Raw genomic sequence first — 27,390 nt, 5'->3', positions numbered from 1 at the left:
TGATCCATTTTGAGTTGAGTTTTGTGCAGGGTGAGAGATATGGGTTTAGTTTCATTCTGTTGTATATGGGTTTCCAATTCGAATGAGAGTATTTTCAAATTGTTTATCACATTTCTTGGAACTCGGTGTTTCATAAACTTGATGCTCTGTCCTCTACCTCTCTCCCTTCCTATTGGTAATTACCTGTGCAACTGATCTTGTCTTCACGGGTGGGAGGTGCTGTGGGTCTGGGCACTTACTGGCAGGCTTGTGATTGTTCTTTCCTATATCCTGTGCTTCACCCAAATTAGATTGTTTTATACATCTCTGCAACTGATCCTGTATTAGGAATGTTCTTATTTTCCATCTATAAAGACTACTTTTCTTTCAAATAAAAACTTAAAATCACAGTATCTTTTTTTCTCATTCTTGAACTTTAAAAAATTCATCTTTTTCTGAAGTAGAACCTGACATTGTTTTTTTATACCCTGTTATGTTTTATTCTTGTCTAACCAAAGACATAAAGCCTTTACAGAGAATTTTATCAATCTTTGTATCCTCTATGGAAGGTAACAGTGGGAACTATATGTAACAGAAATGTTTTATGATTTGCAGAATGAATAATTTATGTGTGTCCTTGATAATCCACTGATGTGGAATGTTAGGTATAAGATCAACACAAATTATTGTGGCATCTATGTAAGTGGTAAACCATTTATAATGGTTTTCACGTTATATTCTTTGGAGCAATAGAGTGTACAGGTGTCTTGGATTTATTTTCATCATTGATGAACGAGGTTAATTGATTTATAAAATGGTTTAAGTTTCACAGCAAGAGCAAGGGGGTTAAGTAGTGGGGAGGCCACTTGTTACCTACTTGCAATCCAGATCAGCTCTTCTTTCATCTTTTTTACGTACTTGGCTACCATGTAATATTTTTTTGAATTTTAAGTTTGAATCAAGGGTCCTGATTACAAAATTGTAAAAACCATTCTGGTAGGGTGAGCACCCTACTGAAATGGATTTAGAGGTCAACAAATAAACAATTCTGTTTTCATAATGTGAGTATGAGTTCTCCATGGATTTAGGGGTTCAAAATATACTTTGTAACATATGATTCAAGAAAGTGAAATTTTTTTCCCTCTCCATGAACTGCTTCTGTTTTTCATTGTTCTGATGTCTGTATAGCTGTTATCTTAGAATGTCAAATATTGTAATAGGAATAAAAAGGCTTTCATTTACCCCCACCCCTAAACTGGGGATTGTACCAGGGGTACACTGTGCTACATTCCCATTCCTTTTTATTTTGAGACAGGGTCTTACTAAATTGAGGCTGGCCTTGAACTTGCCATCCTCCTGCCTCAACCTCTTACAATGATGGGATTATAGACAGGAGGTGCCCAGTGAGATTATAATCTTTAGAACCAATAGCCTCTTAGTATTTGGGGAGCTGTTTTTGGGGGGTGGTTTGTTTTTTTTTTTTTTTTGTTTTTTTTTTTTTGTACCAGGTATTGAACTTAGGGACCTTAACCACTGAGTCACATCCCCTGTCCTTTTTATTTTACATTTCGAGCAGGGACTTGGTAAGTTGCCGAGGCTGGCTTTGAACCTGTGATCTTCCTGCCTCAGCCTACTGAGCCACTGGGATTACAGGCATGTGCCACCATGCATGGCTTGAAGAACTTTAAAGATACATTATGGTTTACTATATTGTATAATTGGATTTAATAAAAGTTGTATGTATGTATGCATGTGTGCATTTATTATTATTATTTTTTTTTCCAGTTTCAAGTATGTCCCAAAAGTCTCTGTGTTTCTACTCCTGGACATCGTACTGATCTCTTTCAGAGGGACCCTAAAAATGTCCTGATAACTGATTTTTTTGGGAGCGTACGAAAAGTAGAAATTACAACAGAAACTGTTAGTTTGCAAGAGGATTCAGAAATCATGGAAAGCAGGTATTCATCTAAAATTGTTATTTGAATAGTCTAATCTCATGATTTGTGAATTTTTATGAAACACATTTACAGAGGAAAGTGTTAGTAGTTTCATATTTCTAATGAATATTCACTTTATATAGGCCACGTGCTTTATAGATTTATGGACAAAAACTTAATAAATATTAGTAGGAAGTTAAGATTGTGATTTGGCTTAAAGCCTAAAATTTTGCCCCTAACTGAGCATTGTAGAGCCATACTTTTCTGTTTATTGGAACTCTTGGTAATTCATTAGGGAAAGGCATGAGAGAGATATAAACCAGATTCTTCCTTTTTGAGGAGTGGATTGCTGTGCATGTGTATTTGTGTGAGAGAGTTTGAAAGAAATTGGTTGACTTTGGGTAAGTGAATTTTAGAAATATTTATAATGTTCTTTTTTGTCCTGAAAGGCAAAATATCTTATTAAAATTAAATAAATGACTTGATTAATACCCACTTTCTTGAAATACCTAACAATATATTTTGTTAGGTATCTAATTTTTTTTTTTTTTTATTGTCTCATATTATCATACTCCAGAGAACTTTCCTGGCTTGCCAAATGGCAGCATAAATTTCTCACAGTTTTGAACATTTCAAAGATTTCTAGTTGAGCTTAGAATGTGGTAGGAATTAATCCAAAAACTAGCACAAAATACTTATTTATGAATATTTAGAATTGATATCGCTACCTGTTCTGGATATTCAAAGCCTTATATTTTTTTCTTTTCCAATTTCCTATTGCTGTTGCCTTAAAATAAGTTTTAAGGAAGTAGATTAAGATTCTATAGCAATATTACTTTTATTTTTTGTTTAAATAACAACTTTCAAATTGCCATCGTAAAAATGGCTAAACTCTAACAAAACTTTGAATATTATGTGTTTTGCCAAATTCATTTTATAATTCCCCTTGAAATTAAGCCCAGAAAAGATAATATTTACCCTTATCTTAACCATCTGAACATTGAATTAATCTCCTTTATAAGCAAGGATCATCTTTATATTTCTGTACTTATTTTCTATTCTCAGCATAATATTAAATATATAGTGATTGGATAATGCGCATTGTTTCAGTGGAATTATGTTATATGTTCTGGAAGAATGGAAATTTACCCTTTGTTTTTCTCTGTATATTAATTTGAAAGCAAAAATCGTGTGAAGACTATCCTAATTTATCTTTGAGGAAAAAATTATTTTAAAAGCTTTAAAGCCAGGCAGCAAGCACTGTTGAATTAGAGCACCCTCTAGTGTTCATAGATAAATATTATTTAGATTGTTTACCAGGTAGTTTCATAACTATAAGCTGAATATTAGTGGCATGGACCTGTAGTCTCAGCCATTCCAGAGGCTCCATCAGGAGGATTGTTGGACTCTAGGCGTTAGGAGTAACCTGGGCAATATAGTAGACCTCATCTCTTAAAAAAAAAATTACTGGTATACTTTATTCAACTAATGTATGAGAATTGGTAGTTCCCATTGCGCTCCCAGGAATTTTTTACTTGAATGTTACAGATATTATCTCATTGTATAAAGGTGATATTTACATGTATTTATGAGTGACAATTGGAAGTTTAAAAAAAAATTTTTGGTTGTAGATGGACACAATACCTTTATTTTATTTATTATTTGTGTGCATGCTGAGCCCCAGCCCCAGCCCAGAAGTTTTTTAAATAATCTTTTTTTCCACACTTTCTATTGGTGTTTTATGGTTGTACATAGTGGTGGAATTTGTTGTTATATATTACATGCACATAGTACATGCACACAATATAACAATATAATTTGGCCAATTTGACTTCCCAGCACTTCACCCCTGCCTTTCTACCTTCCACCTCCTGGTCTCTTTTTTTTGTTCTACTGATCTTCCTTTCATTTTCTTAAGATACCTTCCTCTCTCTTTTTGTCTCCTTTTTTTCTCTAGCTTCTGCATATGAGAGAAAATATATGATTCATGACCTTCTGTGAGTTTGGCTTATTTTGCCTAACATAATGTTTTCAAATTCCATTCATTTTCCTGCAAATGACATAATTTCGTTTTCCTTTATGGTGGAATAAAACTCCATTGTATGTCCATACAACGTTTTCTTTATCTATCCATCTTTTATTGGTGGACATCTAGGCTGGTTCCACAGTTTGGCTGTTGTGCATTGTGCTGCTATTAACATGGGAATGCTTGTATCACTGTAGTATGATGACTTTAATTCTTTAGGATTAATACCAAGGAGTGGTATAACTGATCATATGGTAGTTCTATGTCTAGTCTTTTGAGGGCTCTCTATGCTGATATCCATAGTTGGTTATATTAATTTGTGATCCCACCAAAGGTGTGAGAGTATTACTTTTTTTCTACATTCTCTTCAGCATTTATTCTTGTTTGTATTCTTGATGACTGCCATTCTAACTGGTATGAGATGAAATCTCAGTGGAGTTTTGATTTGCATTTCCCTATATGCTAATGTTGAAGATTTTTTTGTGTATTTTTAGCCATTTGTTTATCTTCTTTTGAGAAGTCTTTAATTCATTGGCCCATTTATTAATTGGGTTATTTGATTTTTTTACTGTTAAGTTTTTTGAGTTATTTACGTATTCTAGATATTAATCCTCTGAAGAGTAGGTAGCAAAGATTTTCTCTCACTCTGTAGGTTCTCTCTTCACATTCCTAATTGCCTCCTTTGCTGTGCATGAGCTTTTTAATTTGATATCATCTCATTTATTAACTCTTGGCATTATTTCCTGAGTGTTAGGGGTCCTATTGAGAAAGTCATTGCCTGTGACTATAAGCTGGAGTGTTGACTATGTGTTTTCTTCTAGGAGTTGCAGTTTCTGTTCTAATTCCTAGTCTTTGATCCATTTTGAGTTGCTTTTGTGCAGGGTGAGAGATAAAGGTCTAGTTTCATTCTTTTCCACATGGATGGATGATCAGTGTTCCCAGCACCATTTCTCAAGGGTCAGATGACTGTAGGTGGGTGGGTTTGTCCCTGTGTCTTCTATTCTGAACCATTGGTCTAGTATCTGTTTTTACGCCAGTACCATGCAGTTTTTGTTGCTGTAACTCTGTAGTATAATTTGAAGTCAGGTATTGTGATGCTTCCAGTATTGCTCTTTTGGCTTAGAATTACTTTGTGTATTCTGGGTCTTTTATTCTTCCAGATGAATTTTAGGACTGTGTTTTCCTAGTTCTGTGAGGAATGTCATTGGTATTTTGATGGGGATTACATTGAATCTGTATATTGTTTTGGTAGTATGGCCATTTTAATAATATTAATTCTGCCTGTCTGCGAACATAGAAGTCTTTCCATCTTCTTATGTCTTTTTCAATTTCTTTCTTTGAAGTTCTCTACTTTTCATTGTAGAGTTCTTTCACCTCCTTGGTTAGATTTATTTCTATTGTGAATAGAATTGCTTTTCTGATTTCTTTCACAGCAGATTCATTGTTGGTATATAGGAAAGGTATTGATTTTTGTATGCTGATTTTATAATCTGCTACTTTGCCAAATTTATTAGTTCTAGCAATTTTTTGGTTTTTTTTTTTTTTTAAGATCTTTTTGGTAAAGGATCATATCATCTGCAAATAGTGATAATTTGACTTCTTCCTTTCCTGTTTTTAATCCCTTTTTATTTTCTTCTCTTGCCTAATTGCTGTTGCTAGAATTCCTAGTACTATATTAAATAGGAGTAGTGAGAGTGGACATCCTTGTCTTTTTCCAGATTTTTTTCCCCATTTATTATGAGATTGGATTTGGGTTTTTCACATATAGCCTTTATGATATTGGGGTACTTCCCTCTATCCCTGGTTTCTTCAGTGTTTGTGTCTTGAATGGCTGCTGAATTTTGTCAGAGGCTTTCACTGTATGAAAGTTTATTTAGAGAACAGGAGTATTTACCAAAAATCAGGTATCACACACAAAAACCCAACTATTTTATTAAGGAAGTGGTAGTCTAGAATGTGTATGTATTTTTCATACTTTAGTTTGAAAACACCAATACAGTATTTAAAATTGGCAATTATGCTTTAAAAATATTATTTCTACATATATATTAAAGAAACAATTCAATCCGTTAGTTGAGATTGACCTTTTAAAAGATATTTTGTGTAGTAGTGTAGTATACACTACTAATCAGATATGATGGAAGATATTAATACATAAAATTGACAGAAGTAGTTTTATGTAATAGGAATTGTTTAGTGTGTTTTCTGAAACTTAGGTATATTGAGTAGAATAAAGTTATGATGCTACAGTGATTTTGGGATTGCAGTTATCTCTACCACACTTATTTAATTTCCTTGGGATGTATAACCCAGAAGTGGTATTGCAATATTATTCAGTAGCTTTGTTTTTAATTTATTGAGAACCTTCATAGTATTTTCTGAAATGGTTGTACTAATTTACATTCCCACCAGCAGTACTTAAGGGTTCCCTTTCCTCTCTATCTTTGCATTTTTACTAGTAATCATTTTAACAGGTATGAAGGTTATCTCATTGTCTTTAATTTGTACTACCTTGAATGATTATGATGTTTAGCATTTTTTCATATGCCTGTTGGCCATTTATATGTTTCTGAAAAATGTTTGTTTAGATCCTTTATTTATTTTTTGATTGGATGATTTTTTTTTTTTTTTTTTTTTTACTATTGAGTTATTTAAGTTTTATATTTTGGGCATTAATCTTTTATCAGACATATGGTTTATAAGTATTTTCTTCCATTCTGTAGGTAGTCCCATTGCTCTATTGATTGCTTTTATTTGCTCTGTAGAAGCTATGCAGCTATGCAGTTTGATGCAATTGCATTTATCTGTTTTTGCTTTTTGTTGCCAGTGCTTTTGTGATCATGTTCAAGAAATCATTGCCAAGACCAGTGTCAAAATGTTTTGTTGTTGTTGTCATTGTTATTTGTTTTAATTCTTCTAGTGGTTTTACAGTTCTAAGTTTTTAAGTCTTGACAGTTGACTTTTGCCTATTTATTGAAGGCACTGCCTTTTCCTCTCTGTGTTCTTAGTATCTTGTTGAAGATTGGTTGACTGTAAGAGTGTGGATTTATTTCTGAGAGCTCTATTGTGTTCCATTGGTTTGTGTATCTGTTTGTCCACCAGTACCATGCTACTTTCTAGTTTATTTTAAAAAACAGATATTATAATGTTTCCAGCTTTATTCTTTTTGTTCAAGATTGCCTTGGTTACTATTGGTTATTATGGCCTTGGTTATTTGGGGGTCTTTGTAGTTTCATACACATTTTAGTATTGATTTTTCTATTTCTGTGAAAAACGTTCTTGGAATTTTGATACAAATTACATTGAATATTTAGATTGCTTTGGATAGTGTTGACATTTTAATAGCACTTTCAAATTCATGAATATGGGATATGTTTTCATTTATATGTGTCTTCAATTTCTTTCATCTCTGTTTTACAGTTTTCAGTGTGCAGATCTTTCACTTTCTTGGTGGAATTTATTCCTAAGCATTTATTTATTTTTGATACTTTTGTAAATGAAATTGATTTTTTTACTTCCTTTTCTGGCTTTCATTGATAGTGTTCTGAAGATTTACATCTCTTCTGTTCATGATAAAGCCCAAAGAATAATTCTCATTCCCCATTCTACATTTTACAAAAGACATTGTAATCAACTCAGGTTGGTCAAGTGCCCACCTCTGGTCCAACTGGGAAGTAATAAGGGTCATATAACACAAAAATGTGACTGCTTGGAACCTACCAAATGTGAGTAAAGTGAACTCCAGAAGTTAACTTGGAACTAGGCAGATACCCTGAAGGATATTTGCATCAATCTCATTTAATCCATATGATAACTTCATGCAGCAGGTGCAGTTTCTCCACTTTATAGATGAGTAAACTGAGATTGAGAAAGGTCAAGAAGTCTGCCTAAAGTCACATATCTAACAAACAATGATGCAAATATACAAATCCAGGATTGCTCCCCACTTCTAAATATTGTATGTTCCATTTTTATTCTTTCATAATTTACTCCGAACTACTTGACTTGCTTTCTTATATTTATTTCTAGCTGGTTGTGGTGGCCTATAGCTAGGAAGCTAGGGAGGCTGAGGCAGGAGGATCCCAATTTCAAAGCCAGCCTCAGCAACTTAGTGAGGACCTAAGCAACTCAGCAAGACCCTGCCTCTTAATAAAGTCTAAAAAAGGGCTGGGGGTGTTGCTCAGTGGCTAAGGCCCTTGGGTTCAATTTCTGGTACTACCCCTGCCCCAATAATTTCTGTTATTACACAAGCAGAAAAGGATACAAAATATAAATTGTATAAAAGGATACAATATGTAAAGGATATGAATAAAAATGAGTTGTCACAAAGCAGATATTCATGTAATGACCAGATAAAGAAATAGAACTATGCTGATATGTTGGAAACTCATATCCCTTTTCTTTTCCTTTATCTCTACCCAGTCAACTCCCAACTCAGTTCACTAACTACTCTCTCAGCTTTTGCAGAATTTATTTTCTTGTTCTTCATTTTAGTTTTTATTCCCTAAGCATGTATCCTAAACACTATATTTTGTTTCTTTTGCTAATATTGCTTTTGTGTAATTCATTTATATTATTCCACATAGCTGTAGTTTGTTTTGAGCTGTTTAAAAATGAATATAATTTACTTTAAGTAAAACACCTTATTTAGGTTATATTTCTAAGTTTTGACAAATGCATACAGTTGTATAATAACAAATGTGTTCCTCACCTGAAGAACTCTTTTTTATGCCCTTTTCTATCCACTCTTTCTCCAAGTCCTTTGAAGCCCCTGATCTGTTTTCTGTCCCTAAGTTTTCCTTTATCAAATAGATGAAATCATACATTCTGTAACTTTTTGAGTCAGTTCCCATCCCACCTTGTACTGGGGATTGAACTTGGGGGTACTTACCATCAAGCTACATCCCTAGTCCTTTTAAAATCGTATTTTTTATTTTGAGATAGGGGTCTCACTAAGTTGACCAGACTGGGTTCAGATTTGAGATCCTCTTGCTTCAGCCTCCTGGATAGCTAGGATTAAAGGTGTGCACCACTGCAACTGACAGCTTCCTTTTAAAATTCTTTATGTTCTGTGACTCTCCAGATTGCCATACTAAGTATAATATTATTTTATGCCATCAATTTAAACCTTAATGTTCCAAGTAAGTTAAAGTAAGTAACTTAATGTTTATTATCTGACATTATAGGAGATATTACAGCATAATAATCTAAAGCAAAGCCATCGAAATCAACTTGTGAATTCAGATCCTCTGCCATTTCCTAGCCATGTTACCGTGTATGCAAAGTACTTGAACTCTTCTCAGTTTCTGCATATGTAAGATGAGAAAAATAATCATATAGTTTTTAAGAGAATTTTAATTTTGCTTATAAAGCATTTAATTATTTGCCTCAAATAGAGTTAAGTGCTTAGTAAATGTTCAACATCAAGAAAGCTTATCACATGTACTGATAAAAATTAATTATTGCTAGAATTCTAATTATACTACATTATGGCTGTTTGCTTAAATTATCCATTATGCTTTTATTAGCATAAACAAGTTATTTCATATTTGGAGGATTTTCATTTGTAGAAATACTATGAGGAACTGGGAAATTGTGTTTTTTACCAGAAGGTGGCAGTAATATTATATATTTGTACATATGGATAAAGAATAAGAGTTTTTCTGTGTATGTAAGTTGTTTTGCTATAAGAAAACTAACCATATGTGATTTTAGCCATAAAATACAGGATGCTTTTGAGTTATCACTTCTCTGGCTTTTTTTTTTTTTTAGTTTGGATATTATTAAATACTGGACCAAGAAATTCAAGAGTCAAAAAAATGTTAAGATGTTTGTGTGAGGATTATTTGTAATTCATTAGTAATAAGGGTAAAGTAATTTTTATTTCTAAGTAGGGAAATGTAGATTGAATTTTCCAAAGATTTTATATATATAACACTAGGATTAGGTAAAGCAAGAAACAGAAGACATTTATATTAATATTATACATCTTTAATCTCAGCTTTAGAAATTGTCATTTTTGCAGAACACAATTTATCTTTTAATCTGGTTTTCAGGTATTCTTCAGTTACACATTGCCCATCCTAGTTCTCCATGAAACCTTTGAGGCAACCGGTTATAGTAGGAACAAAATGACAGTGAATAAGACTTCATTCATATTTTGGTTTAGTCACTTGCTTTGTGCTTTCAGGCATCTTATTTAGTTTTCCTGAAACTCAGATAGTTTATCTTTAAAAGGGTGGTCTACTTTGTACTTTTAGATTAATTTTGAGGATTGGGGATAATGTATATATAATGAGCATACTTACCATCTAAAACTCATTGCAGTCATGTTGATGTCTTGTGTAGTGAAAGAGATACAGTGGATTTTTACCTTCTTTTATTATGGTATACTATAGTGCTATATAAATAGCTTGATTTGCATTTTTATCAGCCATGCCATAGGTTATAGTTTGGATGTGAGGTATCTCTCAAAAGCTCACATGTGAGACAATGCAAGAAGGCCCAGAGGAGAAGTAATTGAATTGTAAGAATCTTAACCCAATCAGTGAATTAATCCCTTGCTAGGGGTTACCTGAGTGATAACTGAAGTGGTAAAGGGACTGGAGGAGATGGGGATTAGGTGTATTTGTTTGGATCTGGCAAGGGGAGACCTCTCTCTCTCTACTTCCTGATTACCATGTGAGCTCTTCCCTTTGCCATACTCTTCCTCCATGATGTTCAGCCTCATTTCAAGCCCCAAGCAGTGGAGCCGGCTGCCTATAGACAGACCTCTGAAACTATGAGCCCCCAAATAAACTTCCTCCTCTACAGTTGTGCTGGTCAGATCTTTTCATCACAGCAGCAAAAAAGGTGACAAAAACACCATATATGGCCCATTCTGAAAGGAATTATTATTAGCCTGGTCTTCTCATATTTATCTTCATAGTTGATATCATAATATTCACATTCAACTACCTGTAGATTTTATTGTGGGACAAAATGAACCTGGTAAGAGATGGGGCCCTGAGGTGTTTGCTGGCAATATCCTTCATGATTGATGGAAATTGGGGTCACTGTTGTTATTGGAAAACTATCATTGTCATTGCTAATTAGTAAATTGAAATTTCATTATAAACTTTAAAAAATAAAGCCAAAAGGGAACCAAAACCTGAAAGTAAAGTCATTTAGTGAGTTTTCATTAAATTGACATAGTATTGTTTAAAGTATATTTGTAATAATATAATAGCTAAATTTCTATGAGGTAATTAAAATTTCTCTTTTCAATGTTAATTTTGTCATAAAAAGAAATTGCAGAAGACTGAATAAAAGTCATGCTTGATTTGTCCCTGTCCTGTTACTATGAATAGTAATTAAATATATAAGAAAGAGAAACATGTTTCTTCATGAAACAAAGATTTATTGACAATTTTGATTTGAGCTAAAGATGATGTTAATTTACCAATACTGACCAGCTCCATTATTTCCTATCTTTTTAAAAATTCATGTCTGTGAAATTCTTATCATACTTTGTAATATTCTAGACTTTGTACTTTCTTTAATTTGATCAAATTGTGATGTTATTCTGACAGTCACTAAGGAATATTGCTATGGAATGCCTTTTTTAATGAGTTTGAGCAACTTCATTTTAACTTCAATATAAAGAGCCTTTCTTTGCTCTTTATCTGATGGCATCAGTTTCTAATGTTAATTAATATTTTGCAGTATTGTTTCCCAAGGAATGAAAAACAAACAAAAATTAATGAAGTACAGGGTTCATAGGATATGATCTCAGAATACCTGAATTTGTCACATGATAACTAAATGTGAATGTTGGCTTAGAATTCCATTTTGTCACCCTCATACTTACCTTCATAATTTTTTAAAATCTCTATTTTAGGAAGCTGGGATGAAGCTCAGTGATAGAATACTTGCATAGTATATACAAGGCCCTGGCTTTGATCCCTGGCACCACATATCAAACAAACAAACAAACAAACAAAAAACTATACAACTCTGTTTCAGGACTTAATGCTTATTTCTTGATGTTTTTATGTTGCTAATTTTTCTCATAAAAGTTTTAGTTCATTATAGTAGTAATGGACCTAATTTACTTGGTCAGAACTATATTGCCAGTTAGAAATTTAGAATTATTCTGTGAGCAGTTTATACTGGGTTTTATTAAAACTATTGTGTCTAATTTTTAAAAACATTTTTTACTTCACACCAACAATGTATATATAGACTAGAGCGTCAATATTTGAGAGATAGGAACTTAATATTTTAGATTTTTATTAGGTGTTTTAAAGATTGAATGTTTCATGACAGTCTTCTGCACTTTTGCTTTAAGGTCCTGAGATAGATTATAATGAGCTATATGGTAAGACATAAAATTGTAATTGTTGTAATTGCTTTGCATAAACATGATGCATACATTTAAAATCTTATATTTAACTAAAGGGAAAGCCCTTATTAGGCTTTAAAAAAATAAGAGATGTTCATCATGATTTCTATTTAGTATGCCCAAATACTGCAATAGATATCTTCTAAATCCTAGAAAGTGATTAAAATATATCATGTATGGTTTTAGTGTTAAGGATAGTTTTTTCTTTCTTTCTTTTTTGGAATTTAGAAAATCTCAAATATCCAGAAATTAGGTAACTTTTGGTAGTAACAAGTCCCTGAGAGTTGCCTGTGAGTTAACACTGAGTGCAAAAAATCCCAGTCTTACCTTATATAAAAACACAACTTGACTTTAAGGCCTTTGGCATTCTGAATTTGAAATTTCATTAAAAAGAGACAGTCCTCAATAAGAGAATACTCAGAATTCAGGATAAGATGTGATATTTTACTTTTTCCACAAGAAATTAATATAAATGAGATAGATGGTTTGAATTAATAATAAAGAATAATCGACTTCACTTTTGGGATTGTTGCTGACTGAATTTTTCTGAAAAACTTCTTATAAAATACCTAGATGATCTATAAATTGCACAAATATGCTTTTAAATACAGAACTGAACTGCTAAGAGAGTAGGTGTGTAGAGAAAAACACTGATTTTTGGAATAGTATTGCTGTTTTTTTCCCAGATTGAACTAGAGTTGGTGGGGCCCCCTAATTCCATGTAAGGGACTATGTTATGGTTAGGATATGAAGTGTCCCCCCAAAACTGATGTATGAGACAATGCAAGAATATTCAGAGGTGCAATGATTAGATTGTGAGAGGTGTAACCTAATTAGTAGATCAATCCACTGGATCTAGATTAACTGGCTGGTAACTGTAGGTAGACAGGGAGTGACTGGAGGAAGTAGGTCACTGGGGGCATGGCTTGGGGTTACATTTTGTCCCTGGTGAGCAGAGGTCTATCTCTGCTTCCTGGTTGTCATGTTCTTCCGTTATACCTTCCTCTGTGATGTTTTTCCTCACTTCTGACCCAGAGCTATGGAGTTTGCTGACACATGGACTGAACCTCTGAAACCATGAGCCAAAATTAACTTTCCCTCTTCTACATTGTTCTTGTCAAATATTTTGGTCACAGCAGGAAAGCTGACCATCAGAAGCTTCAAGGGCTTACTTACCTTCTTACAGTGTTTCTAGGTGTTGGTCATTGGTTTTTCGAAACATGCCTTGGCAGCAAAGCTCAGACTGCCTGTTTTTGCAAGGTTACTTTAGATTTACTGTGAAAGGAACAGAGACTGTATCATTTTGTGGGGTCTGTCTCCTGATTTGAGGCTTTTATGTGTGTTAGTGTTGTAATTTCCTTCTTGGTCCATTCTAATGATATGTCCAACTGTATGTTGATCCAAACGTGCCCTTTTAGGGGACTCTGTGCTTCATCTTGATGTTAGCCTGTTTATGAGCAGAAATTACTTGCAAGCACCCACTGCTGAACAGGAGCTCTAAATAGGAAGTTCTAAGGGAGCTTTGCCAAACAATAGTGAAATTTCTTGGATAGCAATGCTTAAGGAGCTAAATACCAAGAATTAAGTGAACAGGGAAGGTATGGGTATGTAAGATAATAATCACCGATAGAAACCTAGAGTTTTGAGTTAGAATAGATACGTATGGTGGATAAGTTGGGCTTAAGGCATTTGCATAAAACCATTAACTTCCAAGGCTAAACTCAATCAAATTAGGGAGTAGGACAAAACTCTTAATAGCCTTTAGAAGAAGAAAAAAACATGGAAATTTCTCTGATGTGCTTTAGCTACAGATGGGAAAAGAAAAAGGTTTCTCTGAAAATATGTAACCAAAATCATATTCGTATGTGGTTTAGGGTTGTAATTTCCTTCTTGGCTTAAGAAACTCAATAGATGTGATATTAGGTTGATAACTAGCCAAAGCAAGACAGAGGTAAATTCAAATTTTGTTTGGAGGAATTGCCTTCAATCATGGTTTCTCAGAACCTCACAGATTAAGGTTAGTCAAATATTATTTATAATCTTACATTGCAAACAATTTTGAGAAGGCAAGCTACCACAAGTGTATTAGTTTTCTATTGCTGTACAATAAACTACCATAAACTTAGTATAAAACAGCACCCATTATTATCTCACAGTATCTGTAGTTCAGAAGTCTGGGTTAGCCAGGCCTTTTGTCCAGAGTTTTGCTGACAGAAATGAAATGGTAGCCAATGCTATGATCTCACCTGAGGCTTGACATCCCTCTTCCATGTTTACTTATTGTTGATAACATTCAGTTCTTTGCACATAGATGGTTGAAATTCCTATTTTCTTCTCAAGTTTCAGTCAAGAGCATTTCTTAATTCCATTAGGCTGCCTTCCATAAGCAGTTTCCTGTATGATTGTTTTCTTCTTTAAAGGCCAGAAGTAGAATCTCTCTCACTTTGAGTTTCACTGACTTTAGAAAGGGCCCAGTTCCTTTTAATGAATCAATCACCTGTTTAGGTCAAGCCTGCCTAGGACAGTCTGATTCTGATTAACTCATTATGAACTGATTTGGGTCCCTAGTTAAATTTGCAAAATTCCTTCACTTTTGTCATAAAATATATAACCTTATTATTGGAATGAAATCTATCATTGTCACAATCCCACCCATCCTTATGGAGAGCAGATTATATAGGGCATGAATACCAGGGGATGAGAACCCTGAAGACCACCCAGAATTTCACCTACCACAATTTAGAAGAATCAATCTACAAAGACATTAATATTTGAATTTCAACTACAGAATATGAAAGGACTATTTAAGTTATTTTTAAAAATGAAAGAAGTAAATGAGGAAATTCAGAAGGATTACAAGATGATTAAAAAATGATCAGGCCCTTTGAAAAAGACCAAAATCCTACTTGAATACTATAGTTATTAAAATTAAAATATTAATAGGCTAATGTTAATAGCTATGTTCTCTAGGTATTGACACATAACACACTGTTCGAAAACTTAATATCTTTAAAAAATTTTTTTGTAGTTTTAAATGGACAGCATGACTTTACTTTACGTGTGGTACTGAGGTTTGAACCCAGTGCCTCACCTGTGCAAGGCAAGTGCTCTGCCACTGAGCTACAGCCTCAGGCCCAAAACTTAATGTTTGTAAACAACTACCATCTGTTTAGCTTATGATTCTGAGGGCCAACAATTTAGGGTCGGCTCAGAAGTGTGGTTCTTCTAGATTATATTGTTTTTTTTTAAAAACTCATAGTCATCTCTGGGTTGTATGGATGGTTTCTAACATCCACATTTCTGGGGCTTTTGATGTTGACTCAGTTTCCTTGTGGTCTCTCATCCTTTAGGAGTTTAGCTTCAGCAAGTTCACATGTCAGAGACTCAAAAGTTTGCAAGACCTTTTGAGGTCTAGATTTCAAACTGTACTGTTATTTTTGCTGCATCCTGTTGTGCAGAGGGAATCACAAAACCAACCCTAATTCAACAGCTAGAGAAATAGACTATAGCTTTTGTTGGAAAGAGCTACAAAGTCACATCACAGAAGGCATAGGTAGATGTAGGAAGGAGTAAAAGATTCCAACCTTTTTTGTAAGATCAGGCACAATGGAAGAGAAATAGAAGTTAAATCTGAAGAGATGCACCCAATGTGAAAGATAGACAAAGACATGGAAAGTTCAAAAGATAGTTTATGGGGCATGAAGGTGGTATTGGAAACTATTGACTGATTAGTGTTCCAAAGGAGAGTGAAAATATAGAATCAGTAAAAGGTGTTAGTCAAAGAGATAATGGTTTATACTTTTGCATTTTAAAGGTAGTTCACCAAATCCAAGCAGAATATTTAGGAGTTCACCCTTCATACTAAAAGTTTAGAACCCCTCCCCTCAAACCAAGGGATTTAAAAAATAGCCAAAGACCCCTCACTATTTTCTGGGATCCACCACACCCCCACCCCATACTAAAATCAGCATATGCTCAAAATGGTGTAATATTTTCATATAACTCATACATAACTTCCTATGTACTTTAAATCACCTCCAGATTACTTATTATATCTAATATAATGCAAATCCTGTCTAAATACTTGTTATACTGTATGGTTTAGGGAATAAGAAGGAAGAAAAAGTCTATACATGTTCAGTACAATTTTTTTCCAAATACTTTTTGATCTTTGGTTGGTTGAAAATGTGAATCCCACAGATACAGAAGACTGACTGTATGCACAATGGGATAACTACTATGTTGATATCAAACACCTTAATGGCAAGAATGGAAACCAAAAGATACTAGAGTAATATCAATAAAGTACTGAGAAAAAAATAACTGTTAGCTTAGAATGTATTACCCAACTAAAGTACAATTAAAGAATGAACAAATGACATTTCAAACATACAAAAGAATGTTTTTTATCAGAATACCTAAAAGAAGTACTTTTTTAAGAAGGAAAATAAGCCAGAAGGGAGATCTGACTACAAGTAAGAATGCTGAGCTAAACAAATTGATAAAATGTGAGTAAATTCAAGCAAAAGCTGAGTATTTTTTTTTTATAATTGTGATGATAATAATGACAATGATGATGATTATTTTGGGTATAAGTCAAAATATTAAATATATGTAGTCATTGTATTATGTAAGAAGAGGAAGTGATTAGTTTTAAATTATTTTCAGTTTTTTTGTGTTGTTTTGGGAAAAGGGTTATACATTCTAATAGCATTAGACAATGAGGTAAAGACACAGTTGACATTTTGAGAGAAACCACAAATTGAATAGAAATAGAGGAAATAAGATTAGTGACATACAGGAGAAAAAAGTGGAATTAAGAAAATTCAATGAGAAGGCAGCAAAGGAATGTAGATAAAATATAGAAAAAGCAGGACAAAATAAAAATACAAAGTAAGAAGGCAGAAATAATTAAAATTATGTTATGGATCACAATAAATTTAAACAGTAACAGTTAAAATAGAGGTCAGAGTAGGATTAAAAATAAATGTAATGAGACAGAAAATGTAATGATATTAAATAACTGAAAATAAAAAGATTACTAGGCAGCTGCTACCCAAAAGAGAGTTTATATAAGTATTTTAATATTAGGCAAAATAGACTCAAGAGCATCATCAAGCATAAGGAGGAAAACTAATAGTGAAAGGTTTATCTCATCAGGGAGAAAAGTATACAAATTTGTAATTAGAAACATGGCCACAGAATATTGTAAACAAGTTTGTACACTTAGAAAAAAGAGGTGATGAATTCACCATTATAGTGGAAGATTTTAGTATCATATTACCAGAAATTGACAAAAGATCCCTTCATAAGTTTTACCACTGACAATATGAGCAACACAATAGATAAGCTTGATTTGATAGATTCAAATATTAGAGAATAAATATTCTGCTCAAGATCAAGTATTTACTATCATAAATAATGTTTTCAATGCCATTGTGTTCCTCACTTATTGTTTGTTTATGCAAAGGCTATTTATTTTGTTTGTTATTGCATAAACAGTTACTTAACTGAATTCTTTAGTTTTATCACTGAATTCTCTGGAGTGGTGATTTGACATCATAATATTATATCTTCTGCAAATAAAGATAGTTATATTGCTTGGAAAAAAAAAGATCAAGTGTTTATAAATATTGTTACATAGTAGGCCAAAAAGGCAAGTCTTCATACCTGTAAAGTGTTGGACTCTTAAGGAACATTTATTTTTTTCTGATCTCAAAGTAATTGTTAAAATTAATAGCATAAAAGATTGCTTGAGGGCTGGGGTTGTGGCTCAGTGGTAGAATGCTTGCCTTGCATGTGGTAAGCACTAAGTTCGGTCAGCACAATGTAAAATAAATAAAATAAAGGTATGATGTTCATCTACAACTTAAAAAATATTAAGAAAAAGATTGCTTGAAATGCATGTTCAGAAATTAAATGTATACAATGTATATAGATATGTATATTATATGTATCATATTTATTGGAAAACATATGCAACAACAGCTATAATCCACCTGGGTATGTATCTTTAAAGCTGTTCATCTTTATTGAGATAATTATAAAATTATAGAACATAAAGGAATACTTAAATGGAGAGGCAGACCATATTCAGAGATTAGAAGAATTTTCACATAACTTTGTAAATACTTTGTAAATGTAATGTAACTTGGATTAAATTTTCAGTGTTTAATAAAAGCCTAGTACTATTCTGAAAGCTTAAATTTAAAAACTTATTTAATTCTCAGAACAGCTGTGGGGTACATAGTCATTTTACAGATGACCACAGATGCAGAAAGCTTTGTATCTTGTTACGTAATGAAAAAGTGAAAGTGCTAGCTATCTGACTTCAAAAATACACCCTTAACCTTTACCAAATTCTATTCCTTAAAGGATTTTTTTTTTTTTTTTTTTTTTTTTTTGTGGAACCTTATAAGCTAGCTCTCAAATTCACATAGACAAGTATAGGAGCAAGGATAGCTAAGGCCATTTGACTGATTAAGGAGTAAGGGCACTTGTGGTGGGAAAGGCATTTACTCTAATACTAAGACTTTGTCTTTTAAAGCCACAGTGATTCAAAGAATGTAATATTGATTCAGATTAGTTCATTAAATATGTAACAGATTATAAAGCTCCCCAAAGATCCATCATAACAATATATGATAGATATATTTTTTTATAAAAATTGGAGGAAAAGATAGATAAGTAAAAAAAAAATTCATGTTGAAGCAATTGGTTTGCCATACAGAAAAAAATAAAATTAGATTTCCCTTTCACACTGTATGTGAAAACAAAATACAAATGGATTAAAGATTCAGATGTAAAAAGGAAAACATCAATACTGGTGAATAACTTTTGGATTGAGGAAGAATAGTCAGCTAACCCAAAATACAGCTAATAAAAAATTGTTGATATTTGCTGAAACAAAATTAAAATATATGTAGCCAAACAAACAAACAAGTTAAAAGTGAAGAGAAAGTCTGGATGAAATGATTTGCAACATGTAAGCCAGAAAATTTTGGTACAGATTATGTAAATAACTGGACATTGATTAAGTTAAAAGACAAACCCAACAGAAAAATAAGCAAAAAATACACATTTGTAATGGAGAAAAGACTCATGTCCAGTGACCATCTAAAGATGTTTTTAGTAGGGAAATGGAAATTTAAATAATATACTCTTATTATACATTTTTGGTGGCAGTATAAATTGATACAGCCTTTTTGGATAATGATTTCATTGTTTCTAGCAAAAGTTAAAATGTGCATAATATGTGACCCAGCAAATTCCCTTCTACACAATTATTCTAGCACAGAGTTTGGAAAACTTTCTATGTAGGACCAGATAGTAAATGATTTAGCCTTTGTTGGACACACATTGTGTTGGTGGTCAAAACCAAGACCATGTGTGTTGTAGAGTAACAACTTTTCTTTGTAGTGTAACCCTGAAATTTGAATTTGATACAGTTTTTACTTGTCATGAAATGTTATTCTTTTTGACTTATTTTTCAATTATTTAAACATGGAAAAGCCATTCTTAGCTCATGAAACATACAAAAGCAAGTGACATATTTGGCTCATGTAATTGAATGACAAAACAAGTAATTATACATAATATGATTTATTAATGAAACAATTTATGGATACTCTGTGTATTTTTCATGTATACATAGATATGTATGTGAAAGCAAAAATAAAATAACTAGAACAATACATATATAACACCTAATAGATTTAATAGCATAAAGTACAAGGTAAATGCTCAATAATTTTGGCAGTATTTTTTCCTCAATACCTTCCTCCCACCCTCTTCACTGATACAGTTATGCTCCAAAGATGGTTCCTTATGTGTACAAGTAGGCATGTTGTGTGACTTTTGGAAGCTGTCTTCTACTTGTACCAGACATGAGGTTACTTCTAAAGTCCCTTGAATGAGAACTAAAGCTTGGATTTGTGGGATTTTATTATGTCACCTTACTGATTTAGTTTGGAGGTACTCTGTACTATATTGCTAGCTGATAGTAAATAAAATACATTTCAACAGTCGGATCATAAATTAGTGTAATCTTAATTGTTTTGGAAGTTAACTTCTTGGTCTCTACCTCATATTACATCTCCTCTGCCTGGCTTACCATCTTCCTTTTGCTCTTTAGAGCAGGTTATAATCAAAGTCATATTCTCATATCTTCTCTTATAAGATTTTAGTTTGATAATTGGAAGGAATGGTGATGCAGGGAGTTTGGGAGGGATAATTTTATTTCATAGGGGATAATGATACATCAGATTGTTTTCTCATTGCCATAATCTATATTCACTCACACATACACACACACACACACACACACACACACACACACACACACAGTCTTCATTGACCCTTGGGACTTTTCTGGAGTTCCAATAGCATTTTGTGCTTGCCTCCATTGACTGGCAGACTAGAGTTCTTTTCACTCTTAGTGTCTTTAAATTTTTAGGAATGTTAGAACCCCAGATTTGTCAGTTTTATCTTGCACAACAAGTATTGTCAACTATATGACTACTTGAAAAATTTTACAAATGCAGTTTAGGAATGAACATCTTTCTGTGCCTGGTTAAAAGATTGTAAGAAGAAATTAGTTTCTCTTTTGTATACTTTTAAAATCAAGTAATTCTTTTGAGCTATCATTTAAGAGGTTATGCTAAGTGCTGGGTTGGATTCTTATTTTTGGTATGTTTAGGAAATTTCTTCTGATGATTTTTGATTACTCTAGATATATTTTAAATTATTTATTGATCTTTATTTTTAGTTTTAGCTAACATAGCATAATGTCTTTGTTTTCCTGTTCTTTTTGTTGGGTTTATTTGCTGTGTTTGGAAAGACGCTTTGGCCTTTAGCCTTCAATAAGCTTTGTCATTTTATACATGAATAATCTGATCTCAATATGGTATTATAGAATAAAAACTTTACTGTTTCTGAGTCAGAGATGACCTTATGCATGGGCACTATAAATAATTTTACAGTGTTATTTCAGTACTTGGATAGCACAGAAGAGAAAGAGTTTTGAGGGCACTGGGCATCTCTAAAAAAGAAAAAGGACACAAAAGGGGATTGCAAAGACTAATTTCAGAAGCTTTGTAATTCGCCAGCTGTCTTTTATTTATGAAGAGGATTTGACTTAATTTGAATTGCAGTTTCATTTGAGATGGTAGCATTACTGTAATGGATTCAAAATTTTTCATAGAATAATCAAATTTCATCTATTGTCTTCTACAAAAACTCTTTGGAAAATATTAAGTAAAATTAGGATTACATGACTTTTTCCATGCAGAAATTTACTTCCCTATTGAATTATTTAAATAGACCTTCTTAGTGAATGACCATAGAAAGAGATAATGGACCTTTTAGGAAGGTTCCTTGAAAGACCTCAAATGTTAATTAAATAAAAAGGAATACTAGGATGACTTTAAGAAAGAGGTGTGACTTCAAGAAAAAAAATTATGTTTCCTTGGGATGACAGCCACATGTAAATTGAAATCAACATTTGCAGTTTTCTCTATCTGAATTATACTGTAAGCATGGATTAGAAAGTATGAGTGACTTTAGGTGGCAGTCTTAGGAAAAGTACTAGTTCTGGGAGACTGGGAGACATCTTGAAAAGGGGACTGCAGGGGCAGGGGTGCCTCTTGGAATATAAGACGTGAAGGGAAAGAAGAAAACAACTGAAGATAAAGGCTTTATGGAAATAAGATAGTATTTAAATACTAATTCTGTTGCACCACCACCACCACCACACAAAAAAGTGCCATTTATTAAAGAAACTACACTTCAGTACAGCCACAGAAGAGGGTGCTGTTGAACTGAGAAACCAAATAAGCCAACTTCTCTTCTGTCTTCCCCCATCACAAGATAAATTGCCATTACTAATCCAAAGAGCCAATGTATATAATCTTCAACAGGAAAAGAAACCAGCATCTGTATGAAATTATTATAAGAATAAAATAGAAAATTAAGATCAAGCCTTGTTTGTAAGTGATATGTATATACAGACACAAAAAATGAAAACAAAAACATGTCAAAGGAAAACTGCAAAACAAAGGAAAACTGAAAGGCAACACTTGAACATGAATAACCTGTACTAAATAAGCTATTGTAATATAAAAGGGTACTATGAGTCAGATATGTAAAAAATCACAGTTGAAATGGACAAACAACAGGAGGATATGTGAAATAGGAGCTGACCCAACTTTCTAAATTGACAAAAATCATCTTAGAAATGAAAACTATTTTATAAGGTACCCAAGGGAAGATAGATATTACCAAAAATTCAGTAAGGAACACAGAGAATAGAAATGAAAGAGTCAAGAAAGTGACACTGAAATAGGAGAGATTAAAAAGGATCAGAGAAAAAATGATAGAGAGGCTCCATTATATTTAGTTCAATGCTTGAGCTATAAAAACAAATGAAAAATGAACAGAAGTAGTACTTAAAAAATCTAATAAAAAACATTTTAGAAATAGAATACTGAATTTCTATATTGAAAGGACTCCTGTCTCCTGTGTACCTGGGAGAATTGATCTAGAATAAACCAACTCAAAATATATCAAAATATATCCTAGTAGTAGACCTTAAAATAAAAAGGAAGAAAAAGGCCATCTGAGCCTTCAAGTAAAAAATAGCAAGTAATATTTAAAAAGTAGTAAAAATTTAAAATACATTAAAGGTTAAAATAAATGGAAAGAACGTCAAGCTGGCATTACACCCCTTGACCACAACATATAGTGCAAGAAAACAACAGACAACGTTTTTAAGACATTCAAAACGAACAATTTTTGGTTGATTGTGAAACGTTAAATTTTAAAAAATCATGTGTCCTTAGTGATACTCTAGATCATTTGTGAATTGCATATGTGTGACTTTGAAAAAACATTGCATTTAGAAAGAAAAATCTCAAACATTTTCTTGGTTGTTCAATGTTTGAAATATTTAGATGTGAACTGTCATGATATCTGCAACTTACTTGCAAGAGATTTAGCCAAAAACAAATACATATTTTGTGTGTGTGTGTGTGTGTGTGTGTGTGTAAATAAAATGAAGTAGCAATTTGGAATTTTTCTTAACAGTTTCTTGACATTTAAAATAGTTACTCAAAGCAAATTGCCAAATTTCAAATACTTTTGTGTCTCTAAGGAAATCTCTTTTATAGTGAAAGGAAATATTTTTTGAGTAAAATGTATTCCATCTTCTACATTGTTATTTTAGATTTTATGCAATAGCCAAAGGAGAGAGACTTTTTCATATTTCTCTGTACTTTTGGAATTATTATTAGCGATCTGTTTTTCAGCAGTTACTGAAACTGCTTGTGTCTCCTCAGGAGTGAGGATGATGGCATCAAACTGGGATTTCACTGTATTCTTGCTACTCTAGAGCACAGCGAAAAAGAAACCAACACAGAAAGATGTCAGTTTTGCTTAAGAATGCCCTTTTTGGGGAAAGAAAACTTTTAATGAGTGATATATCTTTTTATTCCTGAATGTAATACTTACATATTTTTGATAAGTGTCTTTTCAGATAATTTGCAAAAATTTTCTCACAATCTGTAGGTGTGTTTCACCTTCTTGATTGTGTTCTTTGAAACAGCGCTGTTTTTGGCTTTGATGGTGTCCTATTTATTTTTTTCTTTTGTGGCTGTCATGTGTTTTTTTGTACATGAAAACGTGGACAGACTTTTGAAATGTACATTGTGGAATGTTTTAAAACAATGTTTTGGTTTGTTTTTGGTTTTGGTTTTGTTTGCTCGAGACTATGTGTCTGTGATAAAGCACACTGTATGAATTTTCTAGAACAGCCATAATAAAGTATCACAGACTGGGTGGTGTAAACAATAAATGTATTCTCTGAAGTCTGGAGGCTAGATTTGTCTGTCCACAGGATTGATTCTTTTGGGGACTGTCTTCTTGGCTTGATGACTATTTTTCTCTCTGCTACCTTCACATGGCCTTTATTCTGTGTCCTAATTGCCTCTTCTTATAAGGACACTTATTCATCTTTCACTAGGGCTAACCCCAAAGACCCCATTTAACCTTCGTTACCTCTTTGAAGACCCAGTCTATGAATGTAGTTGTATTGAGTTACTGGAGGTAAGTGCTTTAAAATGTGACTTTAGGAATGGGGGGGGGGGCATAATTCAGCTTATAATAGGTAAATAACATAAAATTTACTATTTTAACCATTTTGTAGTACACAGTCCACTGTGCTAAGTATGTTTACATTATTATGTATCATCGCTATCCATCGCTATAATTTTTTTCATCTTGCAAATTAAAATTGTAATTATGAAACAATAACTGTCCTTGTCCCTTCCTCCTAACCTCTGAAGACTTCCTTTCTGCTTTCTTCTTCTGTAAAACGTATTTTGAGACAGTTTATTTTTCATTATTAGTAAGAATGTTCACTTTCCCAAAATTGTTACTTATTTTATGCTAATCCTACAAGATATACACAAACTTTCATCTAGATAAGAGACACTTCAAGTTCTTTAATCCTATATAAAACTTTATCTTTATTTGTATATCTGCCTTTTCTCTTGGGAGAGACTCCAAAGTTATCAGATTCCTTAACTGTAGCCCTTGAAATCTGGGCCAGTCTTATTTCACATATTTTTCAAGAAAACTCAAAGTTTAAGTTTTTAAATGCTAATTTTAAGTCGATAAGTTGACGTGTAATTCACAGAACAAAATAGAAAGGAAGTTTAAAAATGTGTAGTTCTCATTATCTTGAAATTGAGTGTTTTCTATTTCTAAAAAGTTCAATACTTTGAAAAAAATTATCTGATTCTTTTTATTTAGGAAGCCTTTTTAACATTCTTATTCCTGTCCTTTACTATTTTATATTGTATTAGATTTGCATTATGCCAATTTGCATTTTTTTAAATATTTATTTTAGTTGTAGATGAACCCAATGCCTTTATTTTATTTATTTGTTTTTATCTGGTACTGAGGATCAAACCCAGTGCCTCACACGTGCTAGGCAAGCGCTCTACCACTGAGCTACAACCCCAGCCCTGCATCTCATTTTAAATGTAGATCTTTAAAGGAAATATTTTTCATATAAAATGAAAAATCAGTTTTTATTTCATTTTATTCATATATTCATTCAACAAACATTGAGTATTATATGGCAAACCTGGATATACAAAGAAGAACAAGGCATGGTTTTTATCTTTTAGGAGATAAAAACAGTGTACCTAGACCATTAAGAACAAAGAAAAGAATTGGTGATTGGTGGTAACAGATGTAATAGTGTGGGAAAAGTAAGAGTTCTGAAGATACAAGGCCTAATGCGCAGTGAAGAGGAGTTGGATATGGCCAAAACAACAGACTGGTATACAGAGAAGGTGTTGATAAAGACAAGGCTTGCATAAGGTTGGAGCCAGGTTTTGAAGGTCTTTAAATGCTATGATAAAAACTACCTCCTATGAATAGAGAGTTCTTAAACATCTACAGGGCTCGGAGTGAAAGTCAGGAACTGAGAATTTTAGGTGCTGTTAGCTAATCTTATAAAATAGTAATTAAGTGCAGTTTGAATACATTTTTGGTTATGTCATTGAAAATTTTCTGTTGGGTGGTTTTCAAAGATTATTGATACATACTAATGATTCTAAAATCTTATGTTATATATATGTATTGTAATATATTTCACACTTGGCATATTTTTCCATGTTTAAAAATAGTACTTGCCTTAGCTTTGTGTTTTTTAATTCCTTTTTTCCAGCTATACGGAAGATAGGATGGATGAGGATCTAATGGAACCTCTGAAATATGCTGAACAACTTCCTGTAGCTCAGATAATACACCAGGTTTGCTTTCCATTTTATTCTTTTGAAAGAAACAAGATTTTTAATCTCTGAAAAATAATTGCTTTTGTTAGTTTTCTTCAGAATCATTGTGCTATAGCTGAAAGGCATTCCAGGCCATCTATCCCTCCTTCAGCTACACTTATTACCGTTAAAAGTCTCACAATATTAAAAGACTACTTGCTATGTAACACTAGAATTCTTACTTATGTGAAATACATGGTAATCAGAATTAACTTTTGGTCATTGCTTAATAACAAAACTTAATTTCAGAAAACTTTCATTTTGAACCATTGTTTATAGTACTTGTTAGTGAGGAGAAAGCTGAAAAAATCATTTTTTGGAGTAGCTAAAAAGAGAAAACAATCTTGCCCTATTTTCTCCCCCCTCCTCCATTATCAGCTCCTTGTAAAGTATAATTCGGAATGTCATGTGAGCAATTTGTTCATTTCCAATTGTAATGACTCTCTCATCCCTTCTACATAATGATAATCTTAGAAAAGGCAGTGTTGTTAAGTATTTAAGCTTAGACTTTGTACTATAATTTTGGCAGCATATAACCTCTGTCCTGCTGGGCCAGAATCTAATACTTCTAACTGATCTATTAACTAGCATTATAACCTTTATACCTAGAAGATTTTTTAGATCCTTACAGATGATAGGAAATATTAAAAGCCCTGTTACATGTCAGAATTTCTTAGAATTTTTATGAATATTAATTATTATCATGAGTCTTTTCATATGTCTTCTTCATTCAAAAGAAATTTTATTTAACTATGGGCTGATTAGAAATGGCAATTCGAGTTTATTAAAAGAAACAGGGACTTTTACTTTAAAATGTTGGCTATGTAGATCTTTTTACCCATATAAAATTCATTGAGAAATTATTTTAAAAAATGGTCAGAAATTTGCCCCTTTGGGGAGCTCATCTGTGCTTGGTAATCAGGTCCAGTTTATATGTCAGGAATTCCCTAGTGTTGTCAGAGCTTAAATGACCTAACAGTCTGCAAATGTCAAATTTAAAATTCTGTCTTCATGCCTGACTCTCAGCATAAATGAATTAAACAGCAGAGCAGGCAGCAAGTCAATATGTTCTTAACAGTAAGAGTGAGCAGTGAAACAGTTTGTGGTTTGTTCAGAATAGGTAAATAGAATCTGCCTAGAACAGTTCACCTAGAATAAAATCTGAAGAGGAAACAAGAATTAACCTTTAAGATGGTTGACCAGATGAAATGTCAGTAATATTTTTAT

General features: G+C 32.7%; 1 protein-coding gene across 1 annotated transcript in view; it reads left to right on the top strand.

Annotated features, from left to right (window-relative positions):
• PIGK (phosphatidylinositol glycan anchor biosynthesis class K) overlaps nt 1–27,390 on the top strand; it is a 125,694-nt gene that overhangs the window by 62,912 nt on the left and 35,392 nt on the right. Inside the window, exons 9-10 of the mRNA XM_079129160.1 lie at nt 1,765–1,937; nt 26,058–26,142. Of these exons, the coding sequence (XP_078985286.1) occupies nt 1,765–1,937; nt 26,058–26,142 (258 nt within the window). The remainder of the gene's footprint in view (nt 1–1,764; nt 1,938–26,057; nt 26,143–27,390) is intronic.

This window comes from Sciurus vulgaris (genome assembly GCF_902686455.1).
Source record: "Sciurus vulgaris genome assembly, chromosome: 1".
NCBI classification, from domain to species: Eukaryota; Metazoa; Chordata; class Mammalia; order Rodentia; family Sciuridae; genus Sciurus; species Sciurus vulgaris.
The sequence above is the reverse complement of the archived record's forward strand: the minus strand, read 5'-3'. Positions and strand labels throughout refer to the sequence as shown.